The following is a 20,818-nucleotide window of genomic DNA, read 5'->3' on the forward strand; positions in this document are numbered from 1 at the left end:
TCTCACACATCACTGATGTTGTTGATAGCTAGGCTCGTATGCACATATTAATATTTGGGTAGCAGTAACCTTACAAATTACATATTTGTCTTGTGAAGGAACAAATGGTCATCTCTCAATACATCATCAAAAGTGGTTAACGATGAAGTCTTATTAGTTTACTTATAACTTTACATTGTGAAGAAGTGAATCTCATGTGAGATTTTTCTGACAAGTATTTGTTATGATAATGCTCCATCATGCAAAAACACAGCACAAATGCATGGATTATACACTGCTGGCCACCGTAAATGCAACACCAAGAAAGACAAGGGGTAGCACAACAAAATTTATTTTGTAGATAACATGTTGACCAAGTATCAAATGATTACGTTTACAGACGTGTGTGACATGTGGTTCCTGCCAGAATCAGTAGCCAGAGTAGCCGCCATTGTTGGAGATCACCGCTGCCACACGTCTCGGCATTGAGTCAAAGAGACGTTGGATGTGTTCCTGGGGTACAGCAGCCCAAGCAGCTTCCACACGTTGCCAAAGATCATCCGGTGTGGCAGCTGGGGATGTAATCTGGGTCACTCGTTGAGCAACCATGGACCATATGTTTTCTATCGGCGAAAGATCCGGGGAGCGAGCCGGCCAGGGAAGCAATTCAATCTGGTTATTGACGAAGAACCTTTGGACAATGTGTGCCACGTGTGGTCGCGCATTATCCTGTTGAAATATGTCTGTGGCCGAGCCCTGAAGGTAAGAAAGGACAACTGGCTCCAGCACCTTGGATATGTAACGCCGGCTATTTAAAGTACCGGCAATGCGTACTAGAGGCGTGCGAGAGTAATATCCAATATCGCCCCATACCATAATACCCGGTGCAAGACCAGTGTGGCGGTGCATAATGCAGCTGTCCAGCATCCTCTCTCCACGGTGTCTCCACACTCGAATCCGACCATCGTGGTGCTGCAGACAGAAGCGTGCCTCGTCAGTAAAGACAACGTCATTCCATTCTGCCGTCCACATCCGTCTGTCATCACACCATTGGCAACGGAGACGTCTATGGTTCTGCGTCAATGGTAGACAAAGCAATGGACGTCTTGCGGACAGACCACTCTGCTGTAAACGACGTCGAATGGTACGCGCAGACACTGGATGATGCGTTACAGACACAATGTACTGTGCTATGGTTCGGGATTTCACTGAGCGATCCGTCACTGCCATGCGCACAGTTTGCCTATCAGCACGTGCAGTGGTGCACCGAGGTGAATGCGATCGACCACGTCGGTCCGTCGTACCCTCCTGCATCCAACGGTCACATATCCGCATTACAGTTGTTTGGTTTCGTCCAACATGACTAGCGATTTCTCTGTATGATAATCCACAATCTCGGTAAGCCACTATCCTTCCTCTGTCGAACTCGGATACTTGATCAAAAGATGTTCGCTGTTGTCTACGAGGCATAACTGATTGTCTTGTGAAACAACCACAAGGTAAACACACGTGCCGAACGTACGCTCGTCGAAATCGCCAAGCCTTAAATGGCGCTATGAGGTGGCGCCACAGGCGTGCGTGATGTGCGTCTGCGCTGAAATTCTAATAAGTTGCATATCTCATCGCTGCAAACTCATGGTGTAAATTTCACTTGATTCGGATGCTTCCTTCAGGGTGTTGTATTTACGGTGGCCAGCAGTGTATAATTTGATAATGAAGTCAAACAGTGCATTTTACACATACTAAAAGCACCACAACATCTAAGACAGGCTAAATACATACAGCAGCAAATAATATCTGGATTTCAACGGAAAACAAATAGTTTTCCTATAATCTCACAGTATGTGGTTAAAGGGATGAAATGCTTGGGGAATGAGAAAAATATCCAGAGAAAATGCTAAAATAGTTGTTGCTATTAAAGTCAATCTGTGATTTAATTCTTTGTATGTCTCTCATTACTTTAGAAAGCCTTAATTACTAGCTACTGCTGATGACTCCTCTGCAACTAATGTCTGCTCTTCTATCCTATTTTTGTTTGTTCATCCCGGAATTTCCATAGCCATAATAGAAAGCCCCCCCCCCCCTCCCTCATGAACCATGGACCTTGCCGTTGGTGGGGAGGCTTGCGTGCCTCAGCGATACAGATAGCCGTACCGTAGGTGCAACCACAGCGTAGGTGGTATCTGTTGAGAGGCCAGACAAACGTGTGGTTCCTGAAGAGGGGCAGCAGCCTTTTCAGTAGTTGCAAGGGCAACAGTCTGGATGATTGACTGATCTGGCCTTGTAACAATAACCAAAACGGCCTTGCTGCGCTGGTACTGCAAACGGCTGAAAGCAAGGGGAAACTACGGCCGTAATTTTACCCGAGGGCATGCAGCTTTACTGTATGATTAAATGATGATGGTGTCCTCTTGGGTAAAATATTCCGGAGGTAAAATAGTCCCCCATTCGGATCTCCGGGTGGGGACTATTCAAGAGGATGTTGTTATCAGGAGAAAGAAAACTGGCATTCTATGGATTGGAGCGTGGAATGTCAGATCCCTTAATCGGGCAGGTAGGTTAGAAAATTTAAAAAAGGAAATGGATAGGTTAAAGTTAGATATAGTGGGAATTAGTGAAGTTTGGTGGCAGGAGGAACAAGACTACTGGTCAGGTGACTACAGGGTTATAAACACAAAATCAAATAGGGGTCATGCAGGAGTAGGTTTAATAATGAATAGGAAAATAGGAATGCCGGTAAGCTACTACAAACAGCATAGTGAACGCATTATTGTGGCCAAGGTAGATACGAAGCCCACACTTACTACAGTAGTACAAGTTTATATGCCAACTAGCTCTGCAGATGACGAAGAAATTGAAGAAATGTATGATGAAATAAAAGAAATTATTCAGATAGTGAAGGGTGATGAAAATTTAATAGTCATGGGTGACTGGAATTCGGTAGTAGGAAAAGGGAGAGAAGGAAACATAGTAGGTGACTATGGATTGGGGCTAAAAAATGAAAGAGGAAGCTGCCTGGTAGAATTTTGTACAGAGCACAACTTAATCATAGCTAACACTTGGTTTAAGAATCATGAAAGAAGGCTGTATACATGGAAGAACCCTGGAGATACTAAAAGGTATCAGATAGATTATATAATGGTAAGACAGAGATTTAGGAACCAGGTTTTAAATTGTAAGACATTTCCAGGGGCAGATGTGGACTCTGACCACAATCTATTGGCTATGACCTGTAGATTAAAACTGAAGAAACTGCAAAAAGGTGGGAATTTAAGGAGATGGGACCTGGATAAACTGAAAGAACCAGAGGTTGTACAGAGTTTCAGGGACAGCATAAGGGAACAATTGACAGGAATGGGGGAAAGAAATACAGTAGAAGAAGAATGGGTAGCTTTGAGGGATGAAGTAGTGAAGGCAGCAGAGGATCAGGTAGGTAAAAAGACGAGGGCTAGTAGAAATCCTTGGGTAACAGAAGAAATATTGAATTTAATTGATGAAAGGAGAAAATATAAAAATGCAGTAAATGAAGCAGGCAAAAAGGAATACAAATGTCTCAAAAATGAGATCGACAGGAAGTGCAAAATGGCTAAGCAGGGATGGCTAGAGGACAAATGTAAGGATGTAGAGGCTTATCTCACTAGGGGTAAGATAGATACTGCCTACAGGAAAATTAGAGAGACCTTTGGAGATACGAGAACCACTTGCATGAACATCAAGAGCTCAGATGGAAACCCAGTTCTAAGCAAAGAAGGGAAAGCAGAAAGTTGGAAGGAGTATATAGAGGGTCTATACGAGGGCGATGTACTTTAGGACAATATTATGGAAATGGAAGAGGATGTAGATGAAGATGAAATGGGAGCTACGATACTGCGTGAGGAAATTGACAGAGCACTGAAAGACCTGAGTCGAAACAAGGCCCCCGGAGTAGACAACATTCCATTGGAACTACTGACGGCCTTGGGAGAGCCAGTCCTGACAAAACTCTACCATCTGGTGAGCAAGATGTACGAAACAGGTGAAATACCCTCAGATTTCAAGAAGAATATAATAATTCCAATTCCAAAGAAAGCAGAAGTTGACAGATGTGAAAATTACCAAACTATCAGTTTAATAAGCCACAGCTGCAAAATACTAACACGAATTCTTTACAGACGAATGGAAAAACTAGTAGAAGCCGACCTCGGGGAAGATCAGTTTGGATTCCGTAGAAATACTGGAACATGTGAGGCAATACTGACCCTAGGACTTATCTTAGAAGAAAGATTAAGGAAAGGCAAACCTACGTTTCTAGCATTTGTAGACTTAGAGAAAGCTTTTGACAATGTTGACTGGAATACTCTCTTTAAAATTCTAAAGGTGGCAGGGGTAAAATACAGGGAGCGAAAGGCTATTTACAATTTGTACAGAAACCAGATGGCAGTTATAGGAGTTGAGGGGCATGAAAGGGAAGAGTGGTTGGGAAGGGAGTAAGACAGGGTTGTAGCCTCTTCCCGATGTTATTCAATCTGTATATTGAGCAAGCAGTAAAGGAAACAAAAGAAAAATTCGGAGTAGGTATTAAAATCCATGGAGGAGAAATAAAAACTTTGAGGTTCACCAATGACATTGTAATTCTGTCAGAGACAGCAAAGGACTTGGAAGAGCAGTTGAATGGAATGGACAGTGTCTTGAAAGAGGGATATAAGATGAACATCAACAAAAGCAAAGCGAGGGTAATGGAATGGAGTCGAATTAAGTCGGGTGATGTTGAGGGAATTAGATTAGGAAATGAGACACTTAAAGTAGTAAAGGAGTTTAGCTATTTGGGGAGCAAAATAACTGATGATGGTCGAAGTAGAGAGGATATGAAATGTAGACTGGCAATGGCAAGGAAAGCGTTTCTGAAGAAGAGAAATTTGTTTACATCGAGTATAGATTTAAGTGTGAGGAAGTCATTTCTGAAAGTATTTGTGTGGAGTGTAGCCATGTATGGAGGTGAAACATGGACGATAAATAGTTTGGACAAGAAGAGAATAGAAGCTTTCGAAATGTGGTGCTACAGAAGAATGCTGAAGATTAGATGGGTGGATCACATAACTAATGAGGAAGTATTGAATAGGATTGGGGAGAAGAGAAGTTTGTGGCACAACTTGACCAGAAGAAGGGATCGGTTGGTAGGACATGTTCCGAGGCATCAAGGGATCACCAATTTAGTATTGGAGGGCAGCGTAGAGGGTAAAAATTGTAGAGGGAGACCAAGAGATGAATACACTAAGCAGATTCAGAAGGATGTAGGTTGCAGTAGGTACTGGGAGATGATGAAGCTTGCACAGGATAGAGAAGCATGGAGAGCTGCATCAAACCAGTCTCAGGAGTGAAGACCACAACAACAACAACATAATAGAAAGAATAAATTATTAAGTAAACAATAAAAATATACAATGAATGTAAGCTTGGTTTGTCCATGAGTGCTGCTAAACTCTGCAACCCAGCTCCACAGACCCACGGGGGTTGTATGATGTGGAACCCTCCAGCCCCCATCACGATTAACAGGTGTATTAAGTAGTAATAACATTTAACAGTATGCTGAAAGGGCATCATCAGGAGCACCCCACGGAAGTGTGATAGGACCACTGTTGTTCTGTATTTACATAAATGATTTGGTGGACGGGTTGGGCAGCAGTCTGTGGTAGTTTGCTGATGATGCCATGGTGTACAGTAAGGTTTCAAAGTTGAGTGACTGTAGGAAGATACAAGATGAGTTACACAAAATTTCCATTTGTTATGATGAATGGGAGGCAGTACTAAATGCGGAAAAATGTAAATTAATGCAGATGAGTAGGAAGCACAAACCTGTAATGTTCGGATACAGTGTCCAGTTTGACACAGTCAAGTCGTTTAAATATTTGGGCATAATATTGCAAAGCAGTATGAGGTAGAACTAGCATGTGAAAACTGTAGTAGGGAAGGCAAATCGTCGACTTCAGTTTACTGGGGGAATTCTGGCAAAGAGCAGTTCACATGTAATAGAGACCACATACAGGATGCTGGTGTGACCTATTCTTGAGTACTGCTTGAGTTTTTGGGATCCATACGAGGTTGGATTGAAGTAATTCGGAGGAGGGCTGCAAGATTTGTTACCAGTAGGTTCGAACAAAACATAAGTGGTGCAGAGATGCTTCGGGAATTCAAATGGGAATCCCTGAAGGGAAAATCGGTATTCTTTTCAGGAAACACTATTGAGAAAATTTAGAGAACCAGCATTTGAAGCTGACTGCTGAACAATTCTGCTGCTGCCAACATACATCGTTTAAGGATCACACAGAGCCGTACAGACAGTTGTTTTTCGCTCACTCTATTTGTGCTTGAAACAGGAGGGAAATGACAAGTAGTGGTACAGGGTACCCACCACCATGGACCTTACAGTGGCTTGCGGAGTATCTATGTAGATGTAGATGAGGAGATCTTGTTAGTTGTGAATTGTAAAAAAGGAAACAGATGAGAGTGAGAAGCATACGTAGCTTCAAAAGATAAGATAAGAGCAGTTGGAGAACTCAAGTTAAAAATAATTGCCAATGTAATTGTCAACGGTGAGTACACAAGTTGTGATATAATCGTTCAATGAAGATGGTAAAGATTACAATGTATCACAATTTCAGTTTTAACAAGTGAACCTAAATACAGATGTGGAAACAAACAAACGAAGTAACTTTGAAAGAATTTTACATGTATCACATAACGATCAAAGACAACTAGGGATATACTCATATTACCAATCCCCATAATTTATCTGAACACTTTTTAGTTGACATATAAGCAAAAGGCGAGGAAAAACAAATGATATTCATACGCCAGAATAGAAAGAAACTCCATACGAAGAGTATATTCACTTGAGATATACATTCACAAATGATGGCAACGTTGATGGCATAGGAAGACTAGTGATTTTACCGTCACCTTATGACGGAAGTCCACGACACACGCACGAGTACACATTAGATGCTATGACCTACTGAAGAAAATGTGATCACCCTGATTTATCCATAACATTCACTTGCAATTCATATTGGTTGGAGATCAAAGACAAGATGATTTATGGACAAGCTCCTATGGGCTCTCATGACATAATAGCTTGAGTTTTTCTATACAAACAAATAAGATTCGCGGTTGTTATTAAAAGGTACCATATTTTTGAAACCATTATATGCTGGATGTACACACTCAAATCACAGAAATGAGGATCATCTCATTCACACAATTTAATTTGGTCACATGAAAAAATCTGTCCAAATCAAACTGATCGAAAATTTGAACTGAATTTCTGAAGCCAAAACAGGATCCAGAATTATACTATATAGGAGTGAAAATATGATTCATGGTGCATGTGGAAGAGTAAATATGAATTCACCATGCATGAGTAATGGAAAGAGTACAAAGTGATATGTTGTTGTTGTTGTGGTCTTCAGTCCCGAGAGTGGTCTGATGCAGCTCTCTGTGCTACTCTATCCTGTGCAAGCTTCTTCATCTCCCAGTACCTACTGCAACCTACATCCTTCTGAATCTGCTTGGTGTATTCATCTCTTGGTCTCCCTCTACGATTTTTACTCTCCACACTGCCCTCCAATACTAAATTGTTGATCCCTTGATGCCTCAGAACATGTCCTACCAACCGATCCCTTCTTATAGTCAAGTTGTGCCACAAATTTCTCTTCTCTCCAATTCTATTCAATACTTCCTCATTAGTTATGTGATCTACCCATCTAACCTTCAGCATTCTTGTGTAGCACCACATTTTGAAAACTTCTATTCTCTTCTTGTCTAAACTACTTATTGTCCACATTTCACTTCCATACGTGGCTACAGCCCATACAAATACTTTCATAAACGATTTCCTGACACTTAAATCTACACTCGATGTTAACAAATTTCTCTTCTTCAGAAACGCTTTCCTTGCCATTGCCAGTCTACATTTTATATCCTCTCTACTTTGGCCTTCATCAGTTATTTAGTTCCTCAAATAGCAAAGTGTCTCATTTCCTAATCTAATTCATTCAGCATCACCTGACTTAATTCGATTACATCCCTTTATCCTCATTTTGCTTTTGTTGATGTTCATCTTATATCCTCCTTTCAAGACACTGTCCATTCTGTTTAACTGCTCTTCCAAGTCCTTTGCAGTCTCTGAAAGAATTACAATATCATCAGCGAATCTCAAAGTTTTTATTTCTTCTCCATGCATTTTTAATTCCTACTCCTAATTTTTATTTTGTTTCCTTTACTGCTTGCTCAATATACAGATTGAATAACATCTGGGATAGGCTACAACCCTGTCTCACTCCCTTCCCAACCACTGCTTCCCTTTCGTTCCCCTTGACTCTTATAACTGCCATCTGCTTTCTATACAAATCGTGAATAGCCTTTCGCTCCCTGTATTTTACCCCTGCCACCTTCAGAATTTGAAAGAGAGTATTCCAATCAACATTGTCAAAAGCTTTCTCTAAGTCTACAAATGCTAGAAATGTAGGTTTGCCTTTCCTTAATCTTTCTTCTAAGATAGGTTGTAATGTCAGTATTGCCTCACGTACTCCAGTATTTCTACGGAATCCAAACTGATCTTCCCCGAGGTCGGCTTCTACCAGTTTTTCCATTCATCTGTAAAGAATTCGTGTTAGTATTTTGCAGTTGTGACTTATTAAACTGATAGTTTGGTAATTTACACATGTGTCAACACCTGCTTTCTTCGGGATTGGAATTATTGTATTCTTCTTGAAGTCTGAGGGTATTTCGCCTGTCTCATACATCTTGCTCACCAGATGGTAGAGTTTTGTCAGGAGTGGCTCTCCCAAGGCTGTCAGTAGTTCTAATGGAATGTTGTCTACTCCTGGGGCCTTGTTTCGTCTTAGGTCTTTCGGTGTTCTGTCAAACTCTCCATGCAGTATCATATCTCCCATTTCATCTTCATCTACAACCTCTTCCACGTCCATAATATTGTTCTCAAGTACATCAGCCTTGTATATAGATACTCTATATACTCCTTCCATCTTTCTGTATTCCCTTCTTTGCTTAGACTGGGTTTCCATCTGAGCTCTTGATATTCATACAAGTGGTTCTCTTTTCTCCAAAGGTCTCTTTAATTTTCCTGTAGGCATTATCTATCTTACCCCCAATGATATATGCCTCTACATCCTTACATTTGTCCTCTAGCCATCCCTGCTTAGCCATTTGCACTTCCTGTCGATCTTATTTTTGAGACATTTGCATTCCTTTCTGCCTGCTTCATTAACTGCATTTTTATATTTTCTCTTTTCATCAATTAAATTCAATATATATTCTGTTACCCAAGGATTTCTACTAGCCCTTATCTTTTTACATACTTGATCCTCTGCTGCCTTCACTATTTCATCACTCAAAGCTACCCATTCTTCTTCTACTGTATTTCTTTCCCCCATTCTTGTCAATCACTCCCTAATGGTACCTCTCAAACTCTCTACAACCTCTGGTTCTGTCAGTTTATCCAGGTCCCATCTCCTTAAATTCCCACCTTTCTCCAGTTTCTTCAGTTTTAATCTACAGTTCATAACCAATAGATTGTGGGCAGAGTCCACATCTGCCCCTGGAAATGTCTTAAAATTTAAAACCTGGTTCCTAAATCTCTGTCTTACCATTATATAATCTATCTGAAACAATACAGTATCACTAGGCCTCTTCCATGTATACAACCTCATTTCATGATTCTTGAACCAAGTGTTAGCTATGATTAAGTTATGCTCTGTGCAAAATTCTACGAGGCTGCTTCCTCTTTCATTCCATACTTCCATTCCATATTCACCTAATATATTTCTGTCTCTTCCTTTTCCTACTATCGAATTCTAATCACCAATGACTATTAAATTTTTGTCTCCCTTCACTATCTGAATAATTTCTTTTATCTCATCATACATTTCATCAATGTCTTCGTCATCTGCGGAGCAAGCTGGCATATAAACTTGTACTACTGTGGTAGGCGTGGGCTTTGTGTCTATCTTGGCCACAATAATGCATTCACTATGCTGTTTGTAGGAGCTTACCTGCACCCCTATTTTTTTATTCATTATTAAACCTACTCCTGTATTACCCCTACTTGATTTTGTATTTATAACCCTGTATTTACCTGACCAGAAGTCTCATTCCTCCTGCCACTGAACTTCACTAATTCCCACTATACCTAACTTTAATCTATCCATTTCCCTTTTTAAATTTTCCAACCTACCTACCTGATTAAAGGATCTGACATTCCACACCCCAATCCGTAGAACACCAGTTTTCTTTCTCCTGATAACGATGTCCTCCTGTGTAGTCCCCGCCCGGAGCCCTGAATGGGGGACTATTTTTCCTCCGGAATATTTCACCCAAGAGGACGCCATCATCATTTAACCATACAGTAAAGCTGCATGCCCTCGGGAAAAATTACGGCTGTAAGTTTCCTCTTGCTTTCAGCTGTTTGCAGTGCCAGCACTGCAAGGTCAATGGTTAGTGTTACAAGGCCAGATCAGTCAATCATTAAGACTGTTGCCCCTGCATATACTGAAAAGGCAACTGCCCCTCTTCAGGAATCACACGTTTGTCTGGCCTCTCAACAGATACCTGGCCTCTCAACAGATACCCCTCTGTTGTGGTTGCACCTACAGTACGGCTATCTGTATCGCTGAGGCATGCAAGCCTCCCCACTAATGGCAAGGTCTATGGTTCATGGGGGGAGGACAAAGTGATATGCAAGATCATATTTAAATGAGACACAAACAGAAGATGGATATCAGAGTACCAAAAATTGCCAAAATACTAACACAGGATAATCAAGAGAGAGACTTAGATAATCACGGGTGGTTCAATACAACCTGCTTCTATCAAAAGATATCACAAGCACACACAAATATGGGGTACTGCAACTCAGTGAACTCAATTAATCATGTGTGCAAATACATTAACACAGGGAATGATATGGGTTGTTCACAAAGGAAACGATATGGGTGTGTTCACAATAACCAGAGACAACAGCAAATAACATTCAAAAGATGAAATACTTCAGTATCAAATCATTTAGGAATAAAGGAGATGTCTTCCCAAAAGGCAGAGGAGCTGTGTCATTGACAGGTACACAAACAAAAAGTGCAGAGCTTTGCTAGCTTTTGGAATGAAATTCCTTTCTACAGCTGTAGGAGAAATCCCCCCCACACATACACACATACGCCTGTCTCCCTAAATTGTGCTCAGTTGGCTGAGTGCAGTGTAGGGAGACAGGTGTGTGCGTGTGCGTGTGTGTGTGTGTGTGTGTTTGTCTTACAGCTTGAGAAAGGAATTTCATTCTGTAAACTAACAAAGCTCTGCACCTTTTGCTTGTGTACATGTCAATGACACAGTGTTCTGCCTTTCTGTGAGTCGTCTCCTTTATTCCTAAATAATTTGTTATTCTCATACAGAACTTTGCATACAATATTATATTTCAGTATCAAGTAGGCAGATATATACATTGTAATGATGGGGCTTAGCGAATATTGGATTTCCCAATACATGATAAAGAACCAGCATTAGTTGATAAACAGTGCATTTAGAAAATGGTCAACACATATTCTTACAAAAGACTCTGCAGATAGAGTAGGCAGTGAACCAGCTGTGAATATAACATTAATTACATTTTTCCAACTTTGTCAAAATGATCCATTTACAAGAACACTGCTATATGTTGATGAACCATCATGCTATATGTGGAATGCAACAAGATGAATCTTTCAATTAAGAAAGCAACGAGCTCCAGTCAGGGGTCACAAAGAAATCTTCAAAAGTAATTAAGAGTATTTCTGAGCGTTCAAGAGTATTTCTGAGCATGAAATGCTAACATTATTATGATACCTCTGAATATTCATTTTTACAATATTTTTGCTTAATCTGGAATATTCTCAGAAAACAAATTACAATAAAGACCAAGCAACGTGGGTCTTTTTTAACTTGTAATCATAATAAACAAATCTTGCCTTCCATAGTGCCAGTGTTGAGTTTGGTGTTTCAAGTGAAAAAGAAGAGGAGAATGGATGCTCTCTGCAAAATCTATGGCATTGAATCTGCTTGAAAATTATGTTTTCCAAGCTCATAGCAAAAATCAAAAACATAATCATAATGCATAAACAGATACATACCCTGCAAATTGGTCTGAGGTGAACTCCTAGAGAGTGGTAATTTGTATTGTGTATAAACCCAGCATTTAAGAGTGTTGCCAAACCTCTCTGTGGAATAAAAAAGACAATACAGTAACGCAAAATAAGAAGTTGGCTTCAACATGTGAGAAAGTAATGTTAACTACAGTTACGTCTATATTTCAGGTACAAAACCAGGAAGACTAATTCTAATTAATTACAAAGATAATAGAAATTAAATTAAAGTGAACACAGAAAAGAACTTTTACTCACTGGACTTCTTTCACCTCTATTTAGTAGTAATTTCAGATGTTCAACATCATTTTCCTAGACATTACTTTCTAAACTGAAATGTAGCTCATCAGTCCCACTTAAAATGAAACCACACGTTTCTGTACCCAGTAATCAATTCTAGTACATTCAGTGTCATTAATATGACACTAAATATGCTAGAATTAATTACTTATTTTTGCATAATGTATGTGACAAACGAGTGCCCAGTGGAAAAAGGGCACATGCCACTGTGATTTTAGTACAGGACGACAGCCGATGCCATCTAGTGTTGTAGGTGGGAACTTGTAGCACAGTGGCATGTGCCCGTTCCTTTAAAGAGAGCATATTATATTTTCTGTTATTCAGGACTGATGCATTTCCAGTGGAAAAGAGACCCATGCCAATAGTATTTCTGTGTCTCACGAGTCGATTCATCTGATTGGTTGACTTGGTTTTGGAAAGACAATCAGAAAGGATTTCTCAAATATTGTTCATATGTTTCCCAGATGGCCGCAATAGGTGTTGCTATTAATGTTACCCATGAAGAAAATACAACAGTACATTTAAAAAAAAAAATAAAAAAAAAATTATAAAGAAAATGAGTGGGAAGATAATGAAAGGAAGAGGTTAAGAAGCAATGGAAAAGAATATAAATCCTGAAAAAATAAGATTGAGCCCAAGAAAGTGTTTTGTAGTGACACTGACCCATGCTGCAAAACTAGTTTCTGCAAATACTCAACACTGAATGAACGACAGAAGGAAGCAATATTTAGAGTTTTATCAATTGGGAGATTATAGTAAGCACAATGCTTATTTATCTGGATTTGTGCAACCTAATAGGTGCAAAAAAGTATATCCAAGGAAGAGGAAGGTTCCAACAGTAAGCCAGACAAGGTTTCTTTCAGGTATTTTATTCAAGACACTCCAGTTACTGAGGCGGAAATGTGTAGTGCCGCATTTTAACCGTTTATGCCATTTCTGTTAAATGTTTGAGGACTGCCCATAGCAATGAACTGAGAGTAATGAATCTACAATAAATGTATCTGTACATACACCTTGACAGGATAGAAGAGGCCAGCATTCTAACAGACCTCATGCCATTGATAACAAGAGAAAAAATAAGGTTAGAAATCACATCGAAATGTTTCCAAGGTACACATCGCATTTTAATAGAATGCAAAATCTGTTCACTCAATTGCTGGAATGTATAGTTTGTACTGTGAAGATCTTAAAAATACAGATGAAGTCCCAGTGAATCCACAGACATCACACTACACCTTGAGAAAGCTGAAGCTGCATATAGTGCTCTGAAAAGTGACTCAAATGAGTCAAAACTGAACGTTTTGTGCATGGACTTACAACATGCACTGCCAACACCATATATTTTGACAGAAACAGTTTTTTATAAGAGACAACTTTGGACATATGATTTCTGTATTCACCACTGTAGTAATGAGAAGGCAGTGATGTGTGTATGGACCGAGAATGTTGCTTCTAGAGGGGCCGATGATGAAGTAGTTAGCTGCACTTTAAAGGCTTTAGACATGGTGCAGAAATATCATCATTTATTCTGGTTTGTGTGTTGGACAAAATAATAACTATATTATCCTAGGTCTGTGGCTGTACCTCCTAGATAAAAAATGTTTTGGTGGTGTTGAGCACAAATTTCTCCTCCCTGGTCACATGTTTGTGCCACGTGACAGGGATTTTGGAGTTATTGAGAAGCTGAAAAGAAAGAGACAGGCTGTGGACACTCCAGCAAAATGGGTTGAGCTTACATGAAAGGGCAATCAAAAGAACCCATTCATTGTGGCTGAAATGAAGAAAGACATCTTCATGCCACGAAAAGTATCGTCAAACGTAAAGTTACTGTTGACAAAAAGCCTGCAGACATCAGAAATGCAATGGTGTTTAGATTAGTGAGTGGTGAACATTCTGTATATATCGGATATTCAAATAATCAAACTGAGAAACCTGTACAAGCTAGTTTACAGAAGTGTCATGGACGATTTGCGAAGTTTGCAGACTGCCAGTTAGTTCCTAAGTATCCAAATGGACGTCAAATTAAGGCAACAATGTTCAAGGACCTTCAAAGCTTACTGCAATTTGTGCCTCCAATATATTCAAATTTTTATCAGTCATTGATAAGTGATGGTAGTGACGATTCAATGGAACAGGAAAACATTGATGAAGAGTTTGACTATTGATGGTGTGTTATGTAATGTGTCTACACGTCAAGCATTTCATTTTCTGTACTTTAAATTGTAATAAAGTGGCCTAATATTTAACAGAATTTGAAAACACCATCTACTTAATGTAACAACTGTTAGTATCACAGCACGAGTTCATATTACTATAAAAAAATCATATTTCCTTAATTCCCATTTCCTGACACAACATACTTTGGTGGCATGTCCCCTTTTCCACTGGGCCCCTCATATAATATTTTCAAGGCTATATTGAGTACCCTGTGGAGTCTGCATTCCAAATTATATTTTGGAAATGCAGATCAATGCAAATAAGGATATTTGTATCAACATCTAAATTAAAAATATTTAGTTGCATGTAAATATGATGTGGCGGCAATACTATGAAAAGCATAGATTGCTACTCGCCATATAGCGGAGATGTTGAGACACGGATAGGCATATAACAAAAAGACAGTCAAGCAAGTCTGCTGTCAGCCAAAAAGGCCCTCTTATGAATTAGACAATGTACACATACACATGCAGATGCAACTCACACACAACCACTGTTTCTGGCTGCTGAAGCCAGAAGAGAGACAGTAGTCTCGCTCGCGCGCACGCGCGCGTACATGTGTGTGTGCGTGTGAGTGAGTGAGTGAAGGCCTTTTTGGCTGAAAGCTTACTTGCTTGACAATCTTTTTATTATGTCCCTCTGCGACTCATCATCTCCGTTACATGGTCAGTAGCAATCTATCCTTTTCATAATATTGTCATTATTCCAACCTGGATTTTCCATTATTTGATATGATAGGGGGGTTGAAATTAATACATTTACAAAAATTCACAGTTCAATTCTTAGTCCATCCTTGAATTATTTCTTTATTACAATGAAAATTCACTTACAAAAGCTAGAGAATTACAAGGAGACAGAATGGCTGGTCAGTATTTACTATCAGGTGGCAAAATTGCCAGTACCACTGATAAACACGTCCATTCATTTTTGTTTCCCCTCGTCCTCACTACAGGTGGACGATTTGCAACTTCAGTACGATAGTTTTTCTATTGTTATATCTGCCTATTGGCAGTACTTAGAATTTTGCCTCATAACAATAAGTACTAGAATGTTTTTCCTTTCACTTTTTTTTTACCTCTGCCAAAGATAAGTATGTATGAAAAATGCTAAATGTTATCTTGATTTAGAGTTCAAGGTCAACTGTAGGTCCTCTTATAACTGTCTGCATAAGTTATTTCAAAGGTCAGAGGGAGGCAAGGCTCTCATCACTTATAAAAGTACCATGTCTGATTTTATTTTATTTACTCATCCAAGGATTTTCTCATTTTGTCATCATATTACATTGGAAATCAATAACTTAGAATTTAGATACGTACAGACTGTATAAGTAGGTTTCTTTGAGGATAGGACAGGTGGTCAGTCATGCCCTTCATGAAGGAACCATCCTGGCATTTGCCTGGAATGATTCATATAACAACAGAAAACTTAAATCGGGATAGCTGGACACAGAAAACTCCATCCTCTCAAATATGAGGTCAGTGTCTTAACAACTGCCCTACCTGATTTGATTAGTCCCTATTGTACAACGTTCTTTTACACACAGTTTGCACCACATAGCTTAATAATATAAAACAGTTTTGCACTACAGCACTGAACACACTAAAGACACCTGCTGGTGACCTCTGGACCACGAACATGCTGCTACGTCCCTTGCACTCCTCCAGTATGTTCAGAAAACTAACTACATGCCCATAAACATTCAACTATGCCCCTGCAAATCTTCATGTCCTCCCCTCAGTCTGCCTGAAAAACAGACTGCATCCAACACCCTCCTCTGCCCCCCACCTCCCTTTGATGAGCAAGATGTTGAGCTAGGGAGAATGTCATTACTACCATGCACTGCAGAATTTGACACAGTTTCCCTGTAACAGCATTACAACGTGATCATGCACTGTAATGTGACAGAGTCCTGTTGTTAGTGCCTTTCTTTATTAACTACTACTCTGAGCCTTCTAAGTAATCTTTAACTGAGTAGTAAACATTACATTTAGTTGCATTTTAAACAGATATATTTTAGTAATCTTTTTCATCTCCTTGGGGAATTTATTATAAAATTTTATTCCCCAATAGCAAGTGTTGTTTTCAGTTTTTTATTCATTTTTCCTCAGTTCTTCTCCTGTAATTACATAGAAAGTGGTTAGTGAAACACCTAGTAACTTTTTTTCCTGATCTGTGCAACAGACTGATAGATGTACTCACTTGGTGCAGGAAGGAAGCCCAGTTTTTTTTTTTTTTTTTTTTTTTTTTTTTTTTTGTTTAATATGACCAGGTTAGATTGCTACTCACTACAGAGGGGGTGGGCATTGATAATCAACGCCTCCTTTATATCACAAGTAGCAATCTATTTTCCATATTTTTGTTAGTCCATCTTGGATTATTCACTGTTCAGTTTTTGAATAGTTACTTACAAAGAGTCTGATTAATGCTCCTAGGTATTATACTCATGGCTCTTTTCCACAGTTTAAAAACCGTGTAAATATTTTGTGCCTTCAACTCCCAGAAAAGAATTGAGTGTACATTGGAATAGTATGTCACCCAAAGACACTGGCTCTTCCAAATTGAAGATCTCTTTTGCTTATCGCTTAACTTGGTTGATGGTTCATTCAATTCTTTAAAGAATCTGGGATTTACTGGTAGAATCCTAAGAACATAACAAGCTGATCATATTTCTTTATTAGTATCTTCGTTTGTTTGTTCCATGTTAAATTACCATTAATATCCAGCCCCAAAAATTTTTGTGTTTGTTACATAATCTCTAGATTTGTCATCTTTGTTTTATGCAACAGTTGTTTTCCATCTTTGTGCTGAAGTGCATATTTTCCAGGTACAACTGGAACCACTTGTTTTACTTGGTGCTTTTAGCTTGTTTAGTAGTATTTTTATGGTCAACAGTTTCACAAGCCTTGGACAAACCTAAGAATCTACCTGTAACACAGTCAACCTTGTCAAGAGCTTTGAGTACCACTTTTGTGAACTCTGTAATGTCCAACATGGTACTTCTTGCACTTCAAAAACCAAACAGTATGTCATTAAAAAGGTTGCTTACTAAAGCTCTGCAGTTTTCAAACCTATCTCGGGGTTGATGATAGGTTTATTTATTAATTCATGATGAAGAATGGGAAGATTACAAAAAGTATGATTAAAAAGAGTTTTCACTGTTTCCTTGTTTCATACACAACAGAAGCAGGTAATAGTCATATCAACACTACTGTGGGTTGGATATGACATGTGGACACTTATCATCATGACGACAAGAAACTTGTGTGGTTGAAAGTGCAGAAGCTTCAGGCAATTATGATCACGAAATAGAGGAACTACATAATCAAGTTATAATTCCCAAGGAAATGTAAGTGTGCCATCAATAACTGCAGGCTAGCATGGATTGGCCAAACCAACAGCATAAGTAGTAAGACTTCCTCTACGATGAGTTCAGTATTATCAAAAGACCTTATAATGTACTTCTAAAATACAGCCATGTCTTGTTCAAAAAGGACCATTAAGAACACAAACATAATTTTAAATACTTTGGACACTCTGCTAGAAGATAACATCTTCTGGCATTTAATTACATCTGCTTTACTTGATTTGTTCAAATACGATTACAGTAAACACTATTACAGGGCAGAAACTCCAACAAATTCATTCACTTCCTTGACCTATAATCAAGTGTACTATATGTGGATACTTGTTTTAGGCACCGATTGGTCTCACAACTTCCCAATTGCTTCTACAGAGATGACGATACCCTCAAGAGACTGCAGGAGAGAAACACGTATTCGAAAATGAGTGGTAGCTGAAGACAACAACACAGTATCACAGGAAATGACTCACTACTGATAATTAGTAACATACGCCCAAATACGTCAGAACAAACTGTCACATAACTAAATAAAAAATCAAGGAAACTACCCAAAGATCACATGTGGACTGACATATTACTTATTTAACAGTTAACCAGTTAAGTATCAGCCACAATCAAGTTCCAAATTTTTCACTGAGTTTACATAAATCTCTGTGTCTGCTATTCTAGATCATACAAAAATCAGTCAGTGAAATGAATGTAAAAATGGTTTTCATTGTGTACACTGAAATATGCATTATAAATCCCTTCTGAATACGATTACTGTGTGATAAATTAAATTTAAAATCAATCTGTACCTTTGATTCACAAGGAAGTAGTTTTTTCCACGGTGTCAGATTTTCAGTGCATACAATTTCCCTTGGTAGGGCAGCATATCGAAGCAGGCTAGAATTCAACTGTTTATCAAGTGTCACACCAGATGGCCTGAGGCTGTATTCAGGCTGTAGACTGTTGGACTTGTCAATAAAATTCAAGGATGCACAAAGCAGACCAGAGAGAGCACCCGTCAGTTCCTTCCACAGCTTATCAATGCTGAAATGCAAAATATGACAAGGTAGTAATCAAAATTACTCGAAATGCTCCTTATTTCCTTACTTTCTTTTATAATGTTATAAACTACATTCCAAAAACTAGATGAGAAGTAGCATATGACTTTCAATTAATACAGAAGGAGTAAACTTGTCCAAATTCACAACACACAACTGAACTTTTCTCCTCAACTTCTCTTTGGTGTTCCAGCTTTTACTGCAATCTCTCTGACAGGAAACTTTTAGGAAGCACCGCATTGTTTACTTTATGGATACCACTTGCCGACATGAAAATTCAGATGTTATTTAACAGTGGCACCACTGACAAAACAGAATACGAATTAAATGCACATTTGACCATTTAAATAATGGTAGTGAGAAAGGTAACAACTCCCTGCACAGTTAATTACTAATATTAATCAAGGATATATCCATAAAATAAGATAATTATACTATTAAGTAAGCCCTTATGACTAAGAAGCCCTTTAAATTGGTTGGTTGGTTGGTTGGTTGATTCACGGTAGGGGACCAAACAGCAAGGTCATTGGTCCCATCAGATTAGGGAAGGACGGGGAAAGGTTAGGGAAATCACAGAAAACCTAAATCAGGATAGTTGGATGCAGGTTTGAACCGTCATCCTCCCGAATGCAAGTCCAGTGTGCTAATCACAGCACCACTTCACTCAGTCACCCTTTAATTAAAATTCTTAATTACTCTTTACTTGATTTACCAGCAAGAACTAATGAAATTTTGGACTATTACTAGCATTATGTTTAGTAATTCAAATTGTAACCGGATTATTTTTGGCAATACATTACATATCAAATATTACCATAACATTTAGAAGTATAGTTCACATCTGTTGAGATGCAAATAACGGCTAAATTATCCAAACATTACATGCAAATGGAGCTTCTATTTTTTTTTTACCTGTATTTATTTAGATGTAGGACACGGAATTTATTATGGTTCATATACAAAGCAAGTCACTAACTGTTGCCACCTAGAATACCTCCGAAAGTACGATAGTAGCTGAAAAGTTTGTGGGACAAAAGTTGCATGGGAAAATGGGGGCCATAATATGATGTTGGTTTCTTGTTGCTAGGTGGGGTTTTATCAGAGATATAGTCAACTTTGTTTTTTTAAATTGGGTGCTATAGTTTGGTACTTATTTTCTGATAGCGGCTATCAAGATGAATCCAATGATGTGTAACAATAAGATCTTTGAAAGTCAACGAAGGTCAAAATGGTGCCATGAATGTCCATTTACAGAAGGTGTTTGAAGTGACGACCGTTGGTATCAACACAGTACTGCAATCTTCTTACATGGATTGAGCGGTATTCCTCATCACTTTGGCACTTATCGAAGTACATGCTCTGACAATTCTCTCTCGTATATCATGCAAATAATAAATATTCGCCGAATACAGCGTATCCATCTAACATGCCATTAACATGTAAACACCATTCGATGGTTTTACAATACAACACTAATAGGAACAGTAAGACTAGTAATGTCGAATCAAGTGAATGTGAATGATGCATTGTTTCGAAGAATAAGTCTACATGCTTCTCATTTATGGAGAATGACAATGAAATTCGGTGAGAGCTAGAGACTTATATGCTGAAAGACATCTTGAACGTACTCACTCTAAATGTTGTACATTTAAATATGTGTATGACAAACTGAGAACAACTGGATCTTTAACACATCTGAAACATATCTGGCAAAGGAAAGTTACCAATGAGGAAACAGGAATCGATACTCTTGC

General features: G+C 38.8%; 1 protein-coding gene across 1 annotated transcript in view; it reads right to left on the reverse strand.

Moving 5' to 3' along the window:
• The window catches only part of LOC124777144 (GPI transamidase component PIG-T), a 101,967-nt gene that overhangs the window by 61,268 nt on the left and 19,881 nt on the right, over positions 1-20,818 (reverse strand). The window contains 2 exon segments of the mRNA XM_047252444.1: positions 12,129-12,215; positions 18,816-19,050. Coding sequence (XP_047108400.1) covers positions 12,129-12,215; positions 18,816-19,050 — 322 coding nt within the window.

Source organism: Schistocerca piceifrons, chromosome 2, assembly GCF_021461385.2.
Source record: "Schistocerca piceifrons isolate TAMUIC-IGC-003096 chromosome 2, iqSchPice1.1, whole genome shotgun sequence".
NCBI classification, from domain to species: domain Eukaryota; kingdom Metazoa; phylum Arthropoda; class Insecta; order Orthoptera; family Acrididae; genus Schistocerca; species Schistocerca piceifrons.